The sequence below is a fragment of the Neodiprion pinetum genome, chromosome 5, assembly GCF_021155775.2.
Source record: "Neodiprion pinetum isolate iyNeoPine1 chromosome 5, iyNeoPine1.2, whole genome shotgun sequence".
Taxonomy (NCBI): domain Eukaryota; kingdom Metazoa; phylum Arthropoda; class Insecta; order Hymenoptera; family Diprionidae; genus Neodiprion; species Neodiprion pinetum.
Window position 1 is genome coordinate 11,486,049 of NC_060236.1, and position 15,759 is coordinate 11,501,807.

Genomic DNA, 15,759 nt, shown 5'->3' on the forward strand with positions numbered 1-15,759 from the left:
GGAGCTACAAACTCAATATATCAAGTGGTGGATTAACAACGAGCAACGGAGAACAAAAAAGCCAGGAAGTAGATATTGTTGAGAAACCGGGTGCAAACATAAAGTGTCCCGCGGCAACAAATCGCCAGCGACACTAGTCAAGGAATTATTCACCGGGTTCAACCAATTATCATGTTTCACGTATTGCGACAGTCTCATTGTCAGAAATTTGGACGTCACTTGCGCATGCGTCAAATTTTTCGTCTGTTTGGACAGGCTGGCCAACTCTGTCTGGTTGGGCCTCGGTGCGAACTGTCAATACGCGCAAGCGTTTCGAGTTTATGTTGACTCTAACGCAGGTCCGTCACATTTGGACTATATTAAATTCCCAATCCGACGTAACCTCGAGATTCCTGCGAATTTTGATGGCTAGCGCCTGGCGGCAGCTGATTTAGTCAACCTGATTTAAGCAGATGAAAAAGTCGATTCGAACTAGTTGAATATAACAATGGAATAACGTGATCCAGCGCGTACGCATTTGGATTCTCAGTTGACTGAGACTGTCACGGTATCCGAACAATCTATCTTATATCGAAACTCACCTATCTGTTTTGGACAAAACTTGAACACTCAAAAATTCCAGGCTACTAGTTACTACCCGTAACTAAAAATTGAAATCATCTTCGAAAGTTCTGAGAAAAATGACTTATTCTCCTTCTTTGCAGTTTTGTACATGCCTTGATGATACGATATCTGTCAAACTTTTGCATGGACTTTTAATTCCAAACGCAGGGTTATACTACGGAAATTTTGTTGACATTTGATTTCGACTACAATTCAACAACATACAGCAAAAGTGACAGCAATTTTGGCAAAATACTGTGCCCTACTATCTTTGGTGAAAAGGCATCAGTCTCCTGTAAATTTTCATGTTTCTCTGCATCTTATGTAGTAAGTGCATTCAGATATTAGTGAAAGTCTTCTACTGTGTAAATAACAAGTGCCTCTATAAGTGATATTTTTTACTGCAAACGAAAATTACAGAAGTTATGCTTTTCAATTGACCATTTAGAAAATCTAGTTTTTCGTGAAATGAATGCTGCAACATGATGATTGTACGTAATTTGTTGCTATAAGTACATTCTCTTTGTTCCTTGCCGTCATAACCTCAAAATTCATTGTGGGCACGAGTATGTCAATAATTCACATTGAATTCTCATTTGTTAACATTGTGAAATAGTAAAAAAAAAAAAAAGAAATCGTTGAATTAAGCGCATCTTATATTTGACTTGTTCCATGTTAGTTTTCATTCATTGTTTTGAGACGCTGTAAGATTTCGCAAAATCAAATGGGACACTGACTAGGGCGCTACCAAGCGGCAGAAAATTTTGATAATCTTACCTATGAGGTGAACGGGTATTAGAGAGTAGTACTTAGCTTCATAACTCAATTCACGTAAAACATACCTTATACTTGATTTAGTATCTATAAGCTTTCGCCTTATAAAACAGCGACAGTTTAAATATTTAAGTCAACGTTTAAATATGTAAAAAATAGGGAAATACACGGGACACGTAAAAATCGGGAGTTGAGAATTTCAACATTATTCTTTTCATTTATTGACATAATCAAAGTGGTAATACTACCTATAGAAACATGAAATTCTAACTACATTATATTCTAATTCGTATCAATTACATAAGACTCTGTTCCTGAGTGTGAATATAATATAATATAATAATAATAATAATAATAATAATAATAATAATAATGATAATATGTACATATATATTTTCACATATAGGTGTGCAGATACATATGTGTGTGTATACGTAGAAACCACAAGACAAAAACAATCTCTTGCATTTTCATGTTTACGTACACATGTAATGTCTTTTGTACATTGCGTCTTTGGTGGAAACGGCAATGTAGTTTGTTTTATTGATTTATTTCATGTCTCTAGAATTCTAAATACATGCATTATGCATACACGTATAAGTCCGTGTTTGTCATATATCATGTGTAACATATGTTTCCTTCTCATTTATTAGTATTATTATTTGTATCCGTCAAGACCACATGATGGTTAGGATTGTGTACACTGCACAACACAACGGCGTCGCGTCGCATGAATAACAATAACGCAGCATTTTGGAATAATACAGTCAGTACGATAAATCTTCACGTTCAACATTAAAATAATATGTAATATAATTATTATTAATATTATTATCATTATTGTTATTATTATCAATAATGAAAGTAGATATTATCATTACTGCTGTTACAGTGATGATTGTTCAGTACAACTATTAGTATCTTGTGGTTGCGATTTTTCTGTTATTCTTTTCTTTTTTCGTCTTTCCGTATCCTACAGTTATTTGCATAATCACTAATTAAACGCCGTATAAATGCTTAGACCATCTACATAGAACTATTGAACTATCTACTTACCTATCTATTAAAATGATGAAAACATTCATGGTTTTAGGTATTAACGGTTCCAGTAGGTATACGATATTGCATCAACACGTAAGTACCAGTCATTGAACAATTGATTTTTTCTTCACTTTTTTCCCTCTAACTGAACAAATTTAAATCGATTTCTATTTGTTTTTATTAGTTTAACTTACTTAAGTTAATACATATTTATGCCATACATATGGGGACGTGCCATGTGAGCTCAACAAGATCCTAACCCTTGCATTTTTGTTTTTCCTGAAAAAATTTGAGGGTATCGTAGAACCTTAAAGCCGTCTAAATTATTATTAATTTTTTTTTTCTGAAAAATCCCTTGCGAGCAACAATTGTCGAATGTCATGAAATACGCCTAAAGTGTAAAACCTGAAAAAATGCTCCAAAATTCTGTGCTTTATTCCAAACATTCTGCCACAAGACCGATGATGGCTAATAAACTCGTTCTACGTGTCTGGACACCTACAAAAATTTTTAATCGTTGAAGGCACGAAAACATGTTGTTTCTGTATATACTAATTATAAAAATTAAATCTTAAATGTTTTCCGACCAGCAAAAATTCTTTCAAACTCCCTTTAAGAGTAAAGTTACCATTTCTTGGATTTAGAATCGAAAAGTTTATCAAACTTTCAAGGTGTCTTAGAGAACCTAAAAAATGATAACTATGCGTAATTCGACCAAAGCGTGGACACAATAATAGATTGCGTATCGAGGAGGCAAAGTAGTTCACTTATGTAAAGTAAGTAAGTTTATAACATGAGTCGTAGGGGAGCAGGCATACGAGTCGAAGCCAGGTATGCTTGTGCGAGCCGAAGACGAATATTGCAAATACGCGAGGCAAACGCACGAAAACGCAAAAGCACGAAATTAACTCTTAGGATTTAAAAGTGGTCTGTTCAGAAATTTTCCACGCTTTTGTTGAATAAAAAATCTTGGTCTTTAAACACTTAGAAGTAGATCGTTTACCATCCTGGCTCTTGTGCCGAAATGATCGAGATAAAAAGTAGCATTTTTGCTACTCACGACAGATTTTATAATTGAGGTGTTTCTTCAAGACTTTCGACAGTTATTGTTAAGAACAGATTTTTCATGAAAATATTAGACAGTTGTTTTAACCTTTAGCTGGCACCCTTATCTGGCATAACAATGCTGACACCTTGGGGTCGATTAAAATAAAAAATTACCGTTGCGACCTTTTATCTTTTAAAAGACACTTAAGTGAATGGTCTAAAAAAAAATCAAGTCAAAATATTAAATTGCTTCGTTACAGCAAGCGATTTTCGGCTAGGGTCTTCAACGACCCCAATGTGCCAGCAATGTTATACCAGATAAAGGTCAAGTGTTTCTGATCTCCCATTATACCCACGAAAAAATTCGGAAAAAACAAAAATATGAGAGTTAGGTCCTAGTCGATCATTAAAAATCGGTATAATGTGGCAAAGAAAAGACAATTTCGAAAGCGCAAGGAGATACATTTCTCTCTACACAGTATCGCTATTTTCAAAAAAAACTTCATATTGCCATGTGTTCCGTTTACACAAAGTCGATGAAAGTGATGATAAACTTGTTTTCTTCTCTGTCATTCTCTTTTCTAAATTCAGCTTGCATGGTGTCATGTCAATGACCATTTTTATTATTACGGCTTTTCTATATATATTTTTCATGACGCGTGGCTTAATTTAGGGGAGCTGTAATACTGCAAATTATTATTGACGTTACTCGATGCCGATTTAATTTTGAAGAAAAAAAGAAAAAAACGAGTTCATTTTCATTGTCATAGATCTTGTGTAGGCGGCACAAATAAAAAATTGAGGTAATTTTGAAAATAGCGATACTCTCGATAAGAAAAATGTATCTAGTTGTGTTTTTAGAGTTGCCATTTCATTGACACATTGAAACGGCTTTTAATGATCATCAAAGTGTAAACGAAACCGCAAGATAATGAGAATAAGCGAGCTACTTCTTTTTCTATTAAGTATTGCCCTTCTTCGTATGATTAAGATTCTGACGTTAATGTCGGTCTGACCTTATTCCACTTTTTAGCCTTTTTCCTTCATTTAATTCATTAAAATTCGTTCGTGTCATCGAAATCGTACCCTTACGCAATCCGACGCACACAGCAGCATAGATTTCACTAAATATCGTTTGCAATCATCATTCTCGTTTCACTATAAAGATACAGATAAGTGTAGTGTAATGTTATCAAGTTACCATGTCTCTATGGCTTGTCAAAAAATAGGATACTACCATCATGTACATAATGATAATGATGCTAATAGAGCTTTGTCTATATGAATACGTAACAATAATGATAAAAACTGTACTGCATGCAGTGTGATTTAAAGTACATATGTGTATACAGATATATATGTATGCGTAATTTAATTGGTGGAGAAATGTATTGTACAACGTGACGAAAGAAATATGAATTAGCTACGAATTAAATTAGCGACAAATATTTCCTTTTGTTTTTTTCTCTTTTCTTTGCTAGTTACACTTGATTCAGTTATAAAATTAGATTAGGTATTGAAATAATTTTAGGAATGTATGCATATTTGCTAATATCTTCCTTAAAAGTTCTTAACGTATAACTATAACGCTTACGCTATGCTATCGTATCTTATCATGTCGTTCAAAGCATTAAAATTTAATCCTAATAGTCAAGTAGTAGTGTAGTAATAGTAATTTGATGAAAAAAAAATAATTAAACTGACAATTCAGCGTCTACGTTATGTGTCGATATTCACAACATACACGTGTGTAATTTGATACATGTATAAGTATAATTACTACAGCAATAACATATAGTAAATCGGTGTTAGAAAAATACGAATGTGATTATTCGCGTTATTATATCATTAAAATAGTGCGTTAAGAATTACTCCAAAACTTATCCAAAGAACACGTGATCAAGAGTTCTAGTTATTAAATTTCCGCCAGAATATTGGGAGTTTTATTTTCATTCTTATACCTTACTTCCCTTTTCTAGCCCCTTGGCGTTTCTGTTCTGCTTTCGAATTTCGCGCTCAGGTTGATACATCGATGAGAACAGTAACATCACAATGATAGAAATGAAACCTACCATTCTGAGGATTAGCCTATAATTGGTAAATATATTTATGTAGTAGATATAATATTATAAAAAGTGGTAAAAAATACAATCTTTTTTTTGAAAAAATTCTTTTTCTTAGTTTCATTCGTTTTTTTTTTTTTTTTTTTTTTTTTTCAACCACAAACGATCTACATGCTAGCCATTCGCCTTGTTTCTTAACTTTTCTCAATGTGCCGTTGCGCAGTTTCCGTTGGTTGATTTCTTTACTAAATTCCTATGGAATTTTAAATTGAGAAAAAAATCGTGCGATTTAAGTATTATAATCGTAACTGACGACTCGCTCCTTTCTCCGATTAATTTTCCATTATACACAATCACGGTGTCGAAAATAATGCAAATATCTACTTATGCACGATAAAAAGACGTACTAGAAATTTATTTCGTTCATAGTTAGTTGATTCATAGTTGGAAAGACCCGATTGATCAGCGATAAACTAAATCCGTTCATCAATACTGGACCACTAATAGTCATAATAATTACGATAGGACCGCTTGAAGAAAAAAAATCAATAAGTGTGTCTGAAAATCTCGGAAATTGTAGATATTTGTAGGTTTATCTACATGTCTACGAATGCGATAACTACTACGCGTATAACGAGGCATTTGTTATTTTTTCTTCTCTTTTCACTCGGTTTTCTTTGACTCGTTTTATTTTGTTTTTTCTTTTTTTTTTCAATGTAATCCATCTGTATCTAACCGCAGGATGGGAGTCTAAGATACGGTGAGAGTGAGACGTGCCGCGATTGAAATACTTGAGAAAATACCAATGATATCACAATGAAAATAACATCAAAAGACTCAGTAGATTTATGCGCCAAGTATCAAGTATAACATTTTAAATCTACACGTCTATGGTGTATAACGATGGAATTAAAGCCATCCGATGTTTCCACACATGAATATGATTTCATTTTTAAAAAAGACAAGAAATAAAAAAGGTATAACAAGTGTATATACCTATAATAATACACACGATCGAAAAATGTTACAAATTATATACATAATATTATAATATTATAAACATGATTACAAATAATAATTCAGTCACAATAAATGACCTGCGCGATTAAACAATAATAGGTATACGTTTACAGGACTTAGGTGTCTACACCGTAAGTGAAAATCAGAGAAATGCCAGTGTTTCAATGTCCGATCGAAGCCCTCGCTACTGGTGTGTGTCTTCTCGTTATCTTCTCGAGATGTCTAGTTTCATTCCCACTGAATTTTTTGTTTTTCGTTCTGGTAATTTTCGTTTAGTCAATTATTAAATGGTTTTCTCTGTACTTTAAGATACGGTGTTATGTATACGCACATATAAAACCGCCACTGCAATTCTCAGCTGCGCTATGATTTGTCAATATTATTAAGAAGGGATTCACAGGTTCGCTTTCGCTTCGTTAGGTATCGCGGTGATGGCTCTAAATATCGGGGGATGGGAAAAACAGGAACCGATCACATTATGCTGTTCAAATAGGCTATGACCATAAGTATGATAGTATATAGTAGATCGAAAAAAGAAAACAAAAACTTGACTCACATCACACTAGCCCCAGAAATAAGCGAGGGAACTTACGGAAAGGAAAAAAGAAACAGCAAGGACGCTTCGATAAAAGTAAATCACGAAAAAGTCAGGACTTAGAATATAATGTTAAAATTAATCACCCTATGCGTATAACACGTAATAAAAGACGAAAGCCTTGGTCAGCACACGAACACACACAACACACAAAATTCTATTATACTGCGTATTCTCACTTTCGCTTCGTGTTATCTTACCATCGCTATTACAATACACACGTGTGTGAATATACATACTACGAGATGAGAAAGAGAACGGCCCAGTGAAAAAAATTCCAAAAATTCATTGACATCTTAAACCTGTACAATTACTATTTGAGACATTGGTAATAATAATAATAGTAATAATGATAACAACAATACTAGCGTAAGGCTGACTTGTTTCTTTTCCTCCCGATCGTATGGGATCGAAATCATAAAGTACTAAACGACAGCAACGTGTAACAAGTCCAGTAAACGTCCCACTAAACACCTTGAAGCAAGGATATGATACAACGCGACACTTACGTCATACCAACGGCCAGATGCATCGTCTTGGTGGCAATGAAGATCTCTGTCTGCTGTTGCGAGATGGGCCGATGTTTGATTTTATTTCATCCATTTATCTTTATTTCCATTGATTTTTCTGTTCATTACTATCCTTATTTTTTTATTACTTTTTTTTTCTACTAGAAAGCGAACTTGGCGGTCGGCAATCATCCAAGACTGGCCCACTGCACGAAGTCTAGTACTTCACGGACAGGGACATCTCGTGCCAATGCTTTCACCCGAAGATTTCTATCTTCCGTAAGTAATACTACCTCGCGTCGTAGCCTACGAGGTTGGCCTTCTGCTGAAAAAGTTTGTTTTTTTTTTTTTTTTTTATTTAAAAAAAATTAGAAGAACAAAGAACTGGATAAAAATTGTACAACTTCCTAGATACAGAATGCACATGTGCTTTTTAAAATCACACGTGAGTGGGAGAAAAAAAAAAAAATAATAATCAAAAAATATGTAATTTAAGAATTGAAATTTCTGTATCGCCACGATCGCTAAGCGGAGTGCCTTTTATAAATTCTTCGTGAAATAGTATATTGTGTAACAAGGAGGCAAACTCGGTATTTTTTGGCCCAGCGTAAGTTTGCAATATGAGTTGTAGGTGTGTGTGCATACGAACGGAAGGCGAGTATTACAAAAACGCGAGGCAAAAGACCATTACCTCCTTGTTGCACACGATTCTTTATATAAGAAGAGTGCCTGTGTTACGCGTTCTTTCACGAAGCACGAAATTGAGGTTAGGGTCGTGTAATGTCAGATTGATTCGTGACTGCGCATGCGCGCAGTACAGAAAATACCACTTTCAACTCCGAGGACTTACAGGCGCATGCGCATTCGCAGACTCACTCGACCGTCATAGAAACGCATACTTTCTGTAATGAAAACATAGATGGAAAAACGCGCAAGGCATCCTCGCGTTATATAAATGTATTCTACAACTTGGGAACGTGTTTCGTTACTTGAATATAAGTTTCCCTATCTGAAAAGTGACCGTAGAAACATGGAATCTGAAATTTATTGTCTTTTCCAAGTATTCCAGAACCAAATTTGAATGTTTTTCATGATTATTTTACAATAACAATATGAATATATGGGGATTTTCTTGCGGTTTCCGCTAGCGTCAAATGATAAGCGTTCAAAAATTTGTTGCCACTTCAATACATACCGATGGACTTGGAATTTTCACGTTACTTTTAAAAATTTTACGAAATCACAGAAAATTGGATGCAGAATTACAAAAATTTGAGTACCATGCAAACGGGGTATCATTGAGTTTTTCGGGACCGTCTGAAACACGATAAAAAATTGTAGAGAATTTCAGGAGTCATTGCAAAGCGATCGTAACACCCTGTCAGATGTGGTGTTTGTAGTTCTTAAAATCTTTGAGACTTTGCCTATAAATTTTTCAATACTATTTTCAGATTTTTCGAAGCATCCCGAAAGTTCTAAAACAATAAATTAAATCGTAATAGTAGTTAAGAAAACATAACTTTTTTAAACCGGCTCAAAAATTAACGAAGAATGACAGCAAAAAAGAAAAAATGACAAGCTCGTTGTATGTACTTTAAGGTACTACTATACCGTTGACGTTACCACAACAAAACCGCAGCGAATTCCCCATATTGTACTGAAATACTTCGATGTTACAACATTCCAAAGATTTATATTTGTCATTTAGATGTTATTTTAAAATGAACAAAAGTTAGGAATATTCAACTTACCTAAAATTCCGGCTTACACACATGGCTAACTCATTGTCATATCATATTGTACTTTTATGCAAACTTTTCCTCGTTATGGATGAAATTTCCTGACAATCCCAGAGTTCTCGGAATTCTAGGTCTTATGACCGCCATATTTTATTCTCATACCGTGTTCTAACTACCGTTACGAATTTAGTGGTTTTCAAGTAAAGAATAAAAAACCATGGTAAAATTTGATCCACGACAAGAGTCATTTAGAAAACCCGACCAGTCTCCTTTCCCTGATGATTTTTCAATTCATTTTCTGTGTCAAAGCTCCTGATGTAGGAATTAATGATAAATAATTTCAAATTTTTTTCGAGAATTGCTTCGTGAGATATGATTTTTTCAAAATCTTAACTTGGGGAATACGTTTATTTTTCAGATTTTTTAGTTCGTTACCCAGAAGTCACATGGAAAAATCGAAAATGTCTTGTACAAAACCGGTCAAGTTGTGAACCTCATTCAATTTTTTTTTCAATCTTTTTCTGACACCGAGAGTACACAATTTTTCCGTACTGCAAAAAAACTGTGTAGTTGCAGAATCCCCATTCCGATTTTGCGTAAATTTTGACACAAAATTCTGCACACATTTATTCCTTTTCCGAAACCTTAGTGTAGATGGACGGACATTGAGTTTGGGAACAATGACCATTTATATTTTGCATTACCGTGATGAAATTTTCAGGAATTCTCAGGAAAAATCCTTTATAAGGACACAAGGATTACCTCGTTTTATGAAAATTCATCTGAGATCGGAAAATTAGTACTTCCGGTGTCGAAGAGAAAAAAAGTTCTGAAGACAGTTTACGACTCGATAGGTTTTGTAAAAAATATTTTTCCATGCGCCGCCTTAATTTCAGATTTGAATTGCTTAAAAAACAATTAGTTTTTGAAAGTGAGGAAGAATCTGAAGAAATTTGTCAGTATAGCCTAAATTTCAAGCGTTCGCACAAAGAAACAATTCAAAAATCGAAATAGATGAGGGTTAGAGACTCGTTGAAGTTTTTCGAAATGCCCGACTGACTATAGATCATGATTTTATATCTTCGTAAATTTCTCTAACACTCCGCTTTAGCGGGTTTCGAAAAACCGAATTGACTCGACCAACTCCTATGAATTAGAAAAATCTGGCACAAAATTCACTAACCACTAATAATTTTTAATTTTTAAACCATCTCCCTTCTGAGTTTGGAAACTGATAAACATAACTCTCGCAATCTGCGATGCGATTGAGCCTGATAGGAGAAATTGGAGGTGCTTTAACCACCTAGTGAAAGTAATTTTTTACAACTTACCAACGCTGGTATACTCCTTGCTGCTAGTTCGACATAAGCTTAAACAGGTTGCCAGAATTCTGTCGTCGTTCCTTGTTAAACCGCCCTGAAACAAATAAAGCAATGCCTGACTTTTAGGTACCATGAACGATGACTTTTGACGTGAGAGAGTGAGCATGAAATGTAAGACTGGCGGCGCATAAGCAATGTCGCTCAGATAATATCACACGAAACGGTGAGTTAGAATCGAATAATTTCACGTCGGAGATTCTAATTTCCAATAATTTCAACGTCGTTTAGCCTGTCAATTAAACTATAATTGATATTAAATATAGATCAAGTTCAGTCTGATGCTACCGGACTAGACCTCAAATGTCGTTATAGACTCCAATGCTCAAATCAAATGTCGTTGGATAAATTTTTCAAACCAAGTCTACGTTAAATAATTAGTTGAAGTTTTGGCAATCACTCTTATATTAATTTTTGGTATAATAATGCCCTCGATCCTAATATCCTTTTCAGCTTCAACAGAGTATTTTACAAGAAAAAACTTACTGTTGCATTTACTGATTTGGGGACTGGCGCGCTTTTGTTGTTTACGTTACTGTTATTTTTGTAACTACAATTTTTCGCCGTGGTGAATTGGACAGTCGATCTAGTAACTCAAAGCATTTTTACAGAAACTTTGATAGGAAACTTTAGTAACATCAACAAAAAACTGCACTACTCTCTCATTTTGCCGGAATAGTGAACACGGCAGTAATTTTTCCACTTTTACCAAATGGAAAAAGTTTTCAGAATATGTTGACTATATTCTAAACAACAGACAAATAACTTTGTGACCTGTCATGGCAATATTCTATCGAATATTAAAAATAATCACAAATTATAATTAAATGTCTTGAATTCTTGTAATATGGATCATTGGAAATTACTTGAATTGCCAATCAAGTTTTTGAAAAATTGCGGCAAATATTTCAGATGAGATTTATACATGACGATATCAGTTGAAAGCGTTCAATCTTTATCGTACTGAATTCATAAAAATGACCTACAATTCAGTTTAAATTAATCTAACCTGTCAAAAATGGTGCGACAGTTAAATTGAAGTTTGAATATTTACCCATCGTTTCTCAATAAGTACACAGATACAAATACTTTCATTATCTTGTCGTAAATATTGAGTTTTTCTTCAGAATATAATTCGTTGCAAATAAATTTCGTTCGAATACATTCTGTTTTGTACAATGAAGTGAAGCTAACTATTGAAATGAAACCCGATTACGCAACGCAAAATCAGAATTGATAAAACCACTAATCAATTTGCTGAAAAATAGTAATTTATACATTACTGTCATTGCCAAAAAATGTTGATGTTCCGCTTCTGATCATTCTTCGTAAATATCACCAATTGCTCTCATTCTAAATGACATAAATTGAACTCCCTGAGAAAACGTTGATTCCAAAAATATCCCGACGTAAGTGACTCTTCATTTTCCTCATTTGTCAATTTCGATTTATAATTAGGTGTCCATTAATTGTAAGAAATGTATTTGATAAGAGGTTCTGAGAATGATCTATTGAATTTAAGAAAATAGTCGGTTTTAGCCAAAAAGCTCATCGCTCGTTTGCATAAGGCATGATCGCACAGTGCGTATTTACCTGATTTTTTTCCGATCACGAATTAATTTATATGAATAAGCCTTTATTATTATTGACACAATGGACTCATCAGCATTGCTCCCAGCATTTCAGAAAGAGACTTTGTATAAGTGGCATCGAGAAAAAAAACGAAGAAGACATGAGACAGGTAAAACACACCGTTGAATTGTATGCCAAAGGTCATTGCATAATGTAACCAAGAACTTTCCGCTGAGATATGTTTCATCCATTCATTCGTTTCAAAACATTAACAAATGTAATATTGTAAATAAATGTAAAACAAGCGGATTTGGGTTGACTGTGAGCCAGCCTTTGAACTTCCAGTTATTTGTGCTCGAAACTAGTATATTTCGATACGAGAGGCCAAACGAGCGTTTTGCGCACTGCGAGTCTGACGGCAGCACGAAGTCGAGGTAGAGTCTCGAATTTTGAATCTGCCATTATGCATTTCGCGAATCCGACTTCAGATTCGTAATCAGCGACCCAAAGAACATGAATTTTTCAATTTTCATCAAACTCCGAATGTTTTAATTTTTTTCGAGCATATTTACTACGTCAAATCTTTATTTTACAAATGTGACTTCAGATATGTGATCAGCGACCTCAAACACCTTCAGATGCCAATTTTCATGCAAATCCGTTCATCCGTTGCGAAGATAACACCTTTTTTCATTTTATTTTAGTGAATTTGATTTTTAAAAATTATTCAAAAACTACTAAAGCAATCTCAGCCAAAATATAATCAGGTCTAAGTCTGAAAGAGGTGCGTCGATTAAGACCAAGTTCATCAAAATCTAACTACTCGTTCTCGAGATATCGTCGAACAAAAAATTGATCACGCACGTGCATACATACATACATACATACATACATACATACATACATACACACACACACGCACACACACAGACGTCCATTTGAAAATGGTTGGAGGTGATTCTCCGGACCTCAAAACGTGGAGATCTATTGAGAACTCAACTTTTCATTTTCGGGGTGATTACAATAACTTCCTATTTTCTCTGAAATCAGAGAAACGGGAAGTTAAAAAAAGACACGCACACCCACACATGCAAAAATGGTAAGAGATGATTCTGTATCTTGTATCCTCGAGATCTCGTGAAAACTCTACTTTTTATTTTTGGGGTGACTATAATAACATCGAAGAAAAGGAATGACTATTGTCGACGTGGAAAGCTCAGGAGTATGGCTTGTTACAGTTCTGCAATAAGCATAACATAACCCATGAACGTTGAATTTAATATTTTTGGGTTAGATCGACGGACGGATTCACCATTGTCAACGCAACCAACCAGTCCATGAAACTGATCGTCTGAGAATCAGTGACAACAAATTTACCGACGAAATCGTCTTTGAAGGTCTCGTGTGTGACATCCAAAGCGATGTCGACCATGGGCGCCTGCAGGGTCCAGTATGCGCACTAGCTAGAGATATAGGTATGTATCTATTATATATACCCACTGTCATGCACCACCATGAGAGGTATGAGCCAAGAACTGATTTTGCTACTCACAAGAAAAGCATCCCTGATTGATCCCTCTGATTTAATTTCTTTTGTAAAATTTTATAGTAAACTAAAGATTAAGCGACACGTATTTATTTTTAACTGCCATTAAACACTCTAAGGTTGTAAAAACGACCCCTAAAGATGGGCACCCATCTGAGTTTTATCGGATAAGATTTAGAGGTTCCGCTTTCGAGTTATTGTTTTGACATTGAAATAATAGGTAAAAATATGCCTCACTTGACTCACCGATGATTTCGCGTGAAAATATCAACGAAACTGAAAAGTATTGAGATACATTTTTTGTAGGCAACAATATTTGGTACCAAAAAGGTGTCTAAATATTTTTGTCAATTTTGCATATTTTAAGAACTGTCGTTACTTAAAACTGAAAAAATTGAAAATTCACAAATAACAGTATCGGATTCAGAGAGGATCAATTTTTATTAAAATGATAAAAACGATTAAGACGAGTCGTATTAAATTCAGAGAAAATGAAAGTTTTCTAAAATGTTAAAAACGATAAAAAATAATCGTATTTAATTCAGAGAAAATAAAAGTTTGTATCATTCCAACCACTTTTATTTTCTCTGAATTTAATACGATTATTTTCGATTTTTCGATTTTTTTTAGTTTTAAGTCACAATTATTCTCAAAATATGCAAACTTGAGTAAAATATCTGACGTCCTTTTTTATACTAAATATTGTTGCCTACAAAAAAGGTCTCTTGATATTTTTCATTTTCGTCTATATTTTCAAGCCAAATCGACGGTCAGTTAAGTTAAGCATTTTTCTACGCGTTATTTCAATGTAAAAATGAAAACTCGAACCGGGGATCTCTAAATCTTATCCGATCGAACTCATGGCGGATGGCGATTTTGAGAATTTTTGAGAAGCAGCGAAGGCGCGATGGATAGCGCGTAAAATTGGGGGTGATAACTTGCGGCCAATTACGCAGTGCGTAAAATTGAGTTTTTCGAAAGTGCGCATACGCAAAGAAAGCCCTAGTGTGTAAAATGGAGAACTTCGATTGTGTGCATGCTTCAACGGTTGTTTCTCCGCACTGTTCGGAAATAAAACATGTGGAAAATACACTTTTTCAATATTTTTCCCTCACCAACAAACGCATATATTTAGTGAAACGTTGATACAAAAATCTTTTTACTGTGGCCTAAAACTGTACAAGCTTTTATTTTGATGATTTTAAGGATCTACATGTCATATTGTGCAACTTCTCTTTAGAAATGGAGAATAAACGTAAACATGTAGATATGTCGACAGAAGAGGCACATCCTGGATTGGAGACTGAAGATACGATGGACCAATCTTTTGTTTGCAAAAAAAAAGTTCCCTCCGATTTTTTCACTGACGTGGGATGATGTCACGAAATCGATATGCGGGAATTCCAAGCAAGGTTAGTGCGGCCGAATAAATATACAGTGAATATTACCTGATCGACGTCTTCCTCGACGGTAAAGGTGCTCGACGTTAGGACCGTTCCCCTCGTTGTAAGACAACGCACTGCTGGATTTTTGCTGCGAGCAAAGGCCAGGGCCACCCTCGATCTCTCGGCAACCCTGGCGACGTGCTCAGGGTTCAGGGCAGCTCTCGAAGCCGGCGGGCAATCGCGAGCGTCTCCTCCGCGAGCAAGACCCTCCAGCTCGTTGAGAACTAGAGTAACAAAAAGTTAGAGAGGTTGAATAAGGGGTTTTTCAAGTCTCAACAATTATTTTGCATCAATTAGAGTATTTAGCATCAATGGTAAAAATATTAACTTTCTCCGAGGCACATTTCGACTATCTTTAAATCAAACAAACCTCATTTCTCAAAAATTGCTACAGGTGCAGCTAACAAAGCGGAGGAAGGCGCAGTA

General features: G+C 34.8%; 1 protein-coding gene across 4 annotated transcripts in view; it reads right to left on the reverse strand.

Annotated features, from left to right (window-relative positions):
* Window positions 1-2,823: 2,823 nt before the first annotated feature.
* LOC124218896 (telomerase-binding protein EST1A) overlaps window positions 2,824-15,759 on the reverse strand; it is a 250,214-nt gene continuing 237,278 nt past the window's right edge. For 2 of the 4 annotated variants that reach the window (XM_069136132.1, XM_046625808.1), the window contains exons 25-27: window positions 15,337-15,557; window positions 10,723-10,807; window positions 2,824-7,977 (exon numbers count right to left, since the gene is read on the reverse strand). In XM_069136132.1, coding sequence (XP_068992233.1) covers window positions 7,841-7,977; window positions 10,723-10,807; window positions 15,337-15,557 — 443 coding nt within the window. In that variant the 3' untranslated portion in view covers window positions 2,824-7,840. The remainder of the gene's footprint in view (window positions 7,978-10,722; window positions 10,808-15,336; window positions 15,558-15,759) is intronic. The other 2 variants (XR_011177146.1, XM_069136131.1) reach the window with 2 other exon arrangements.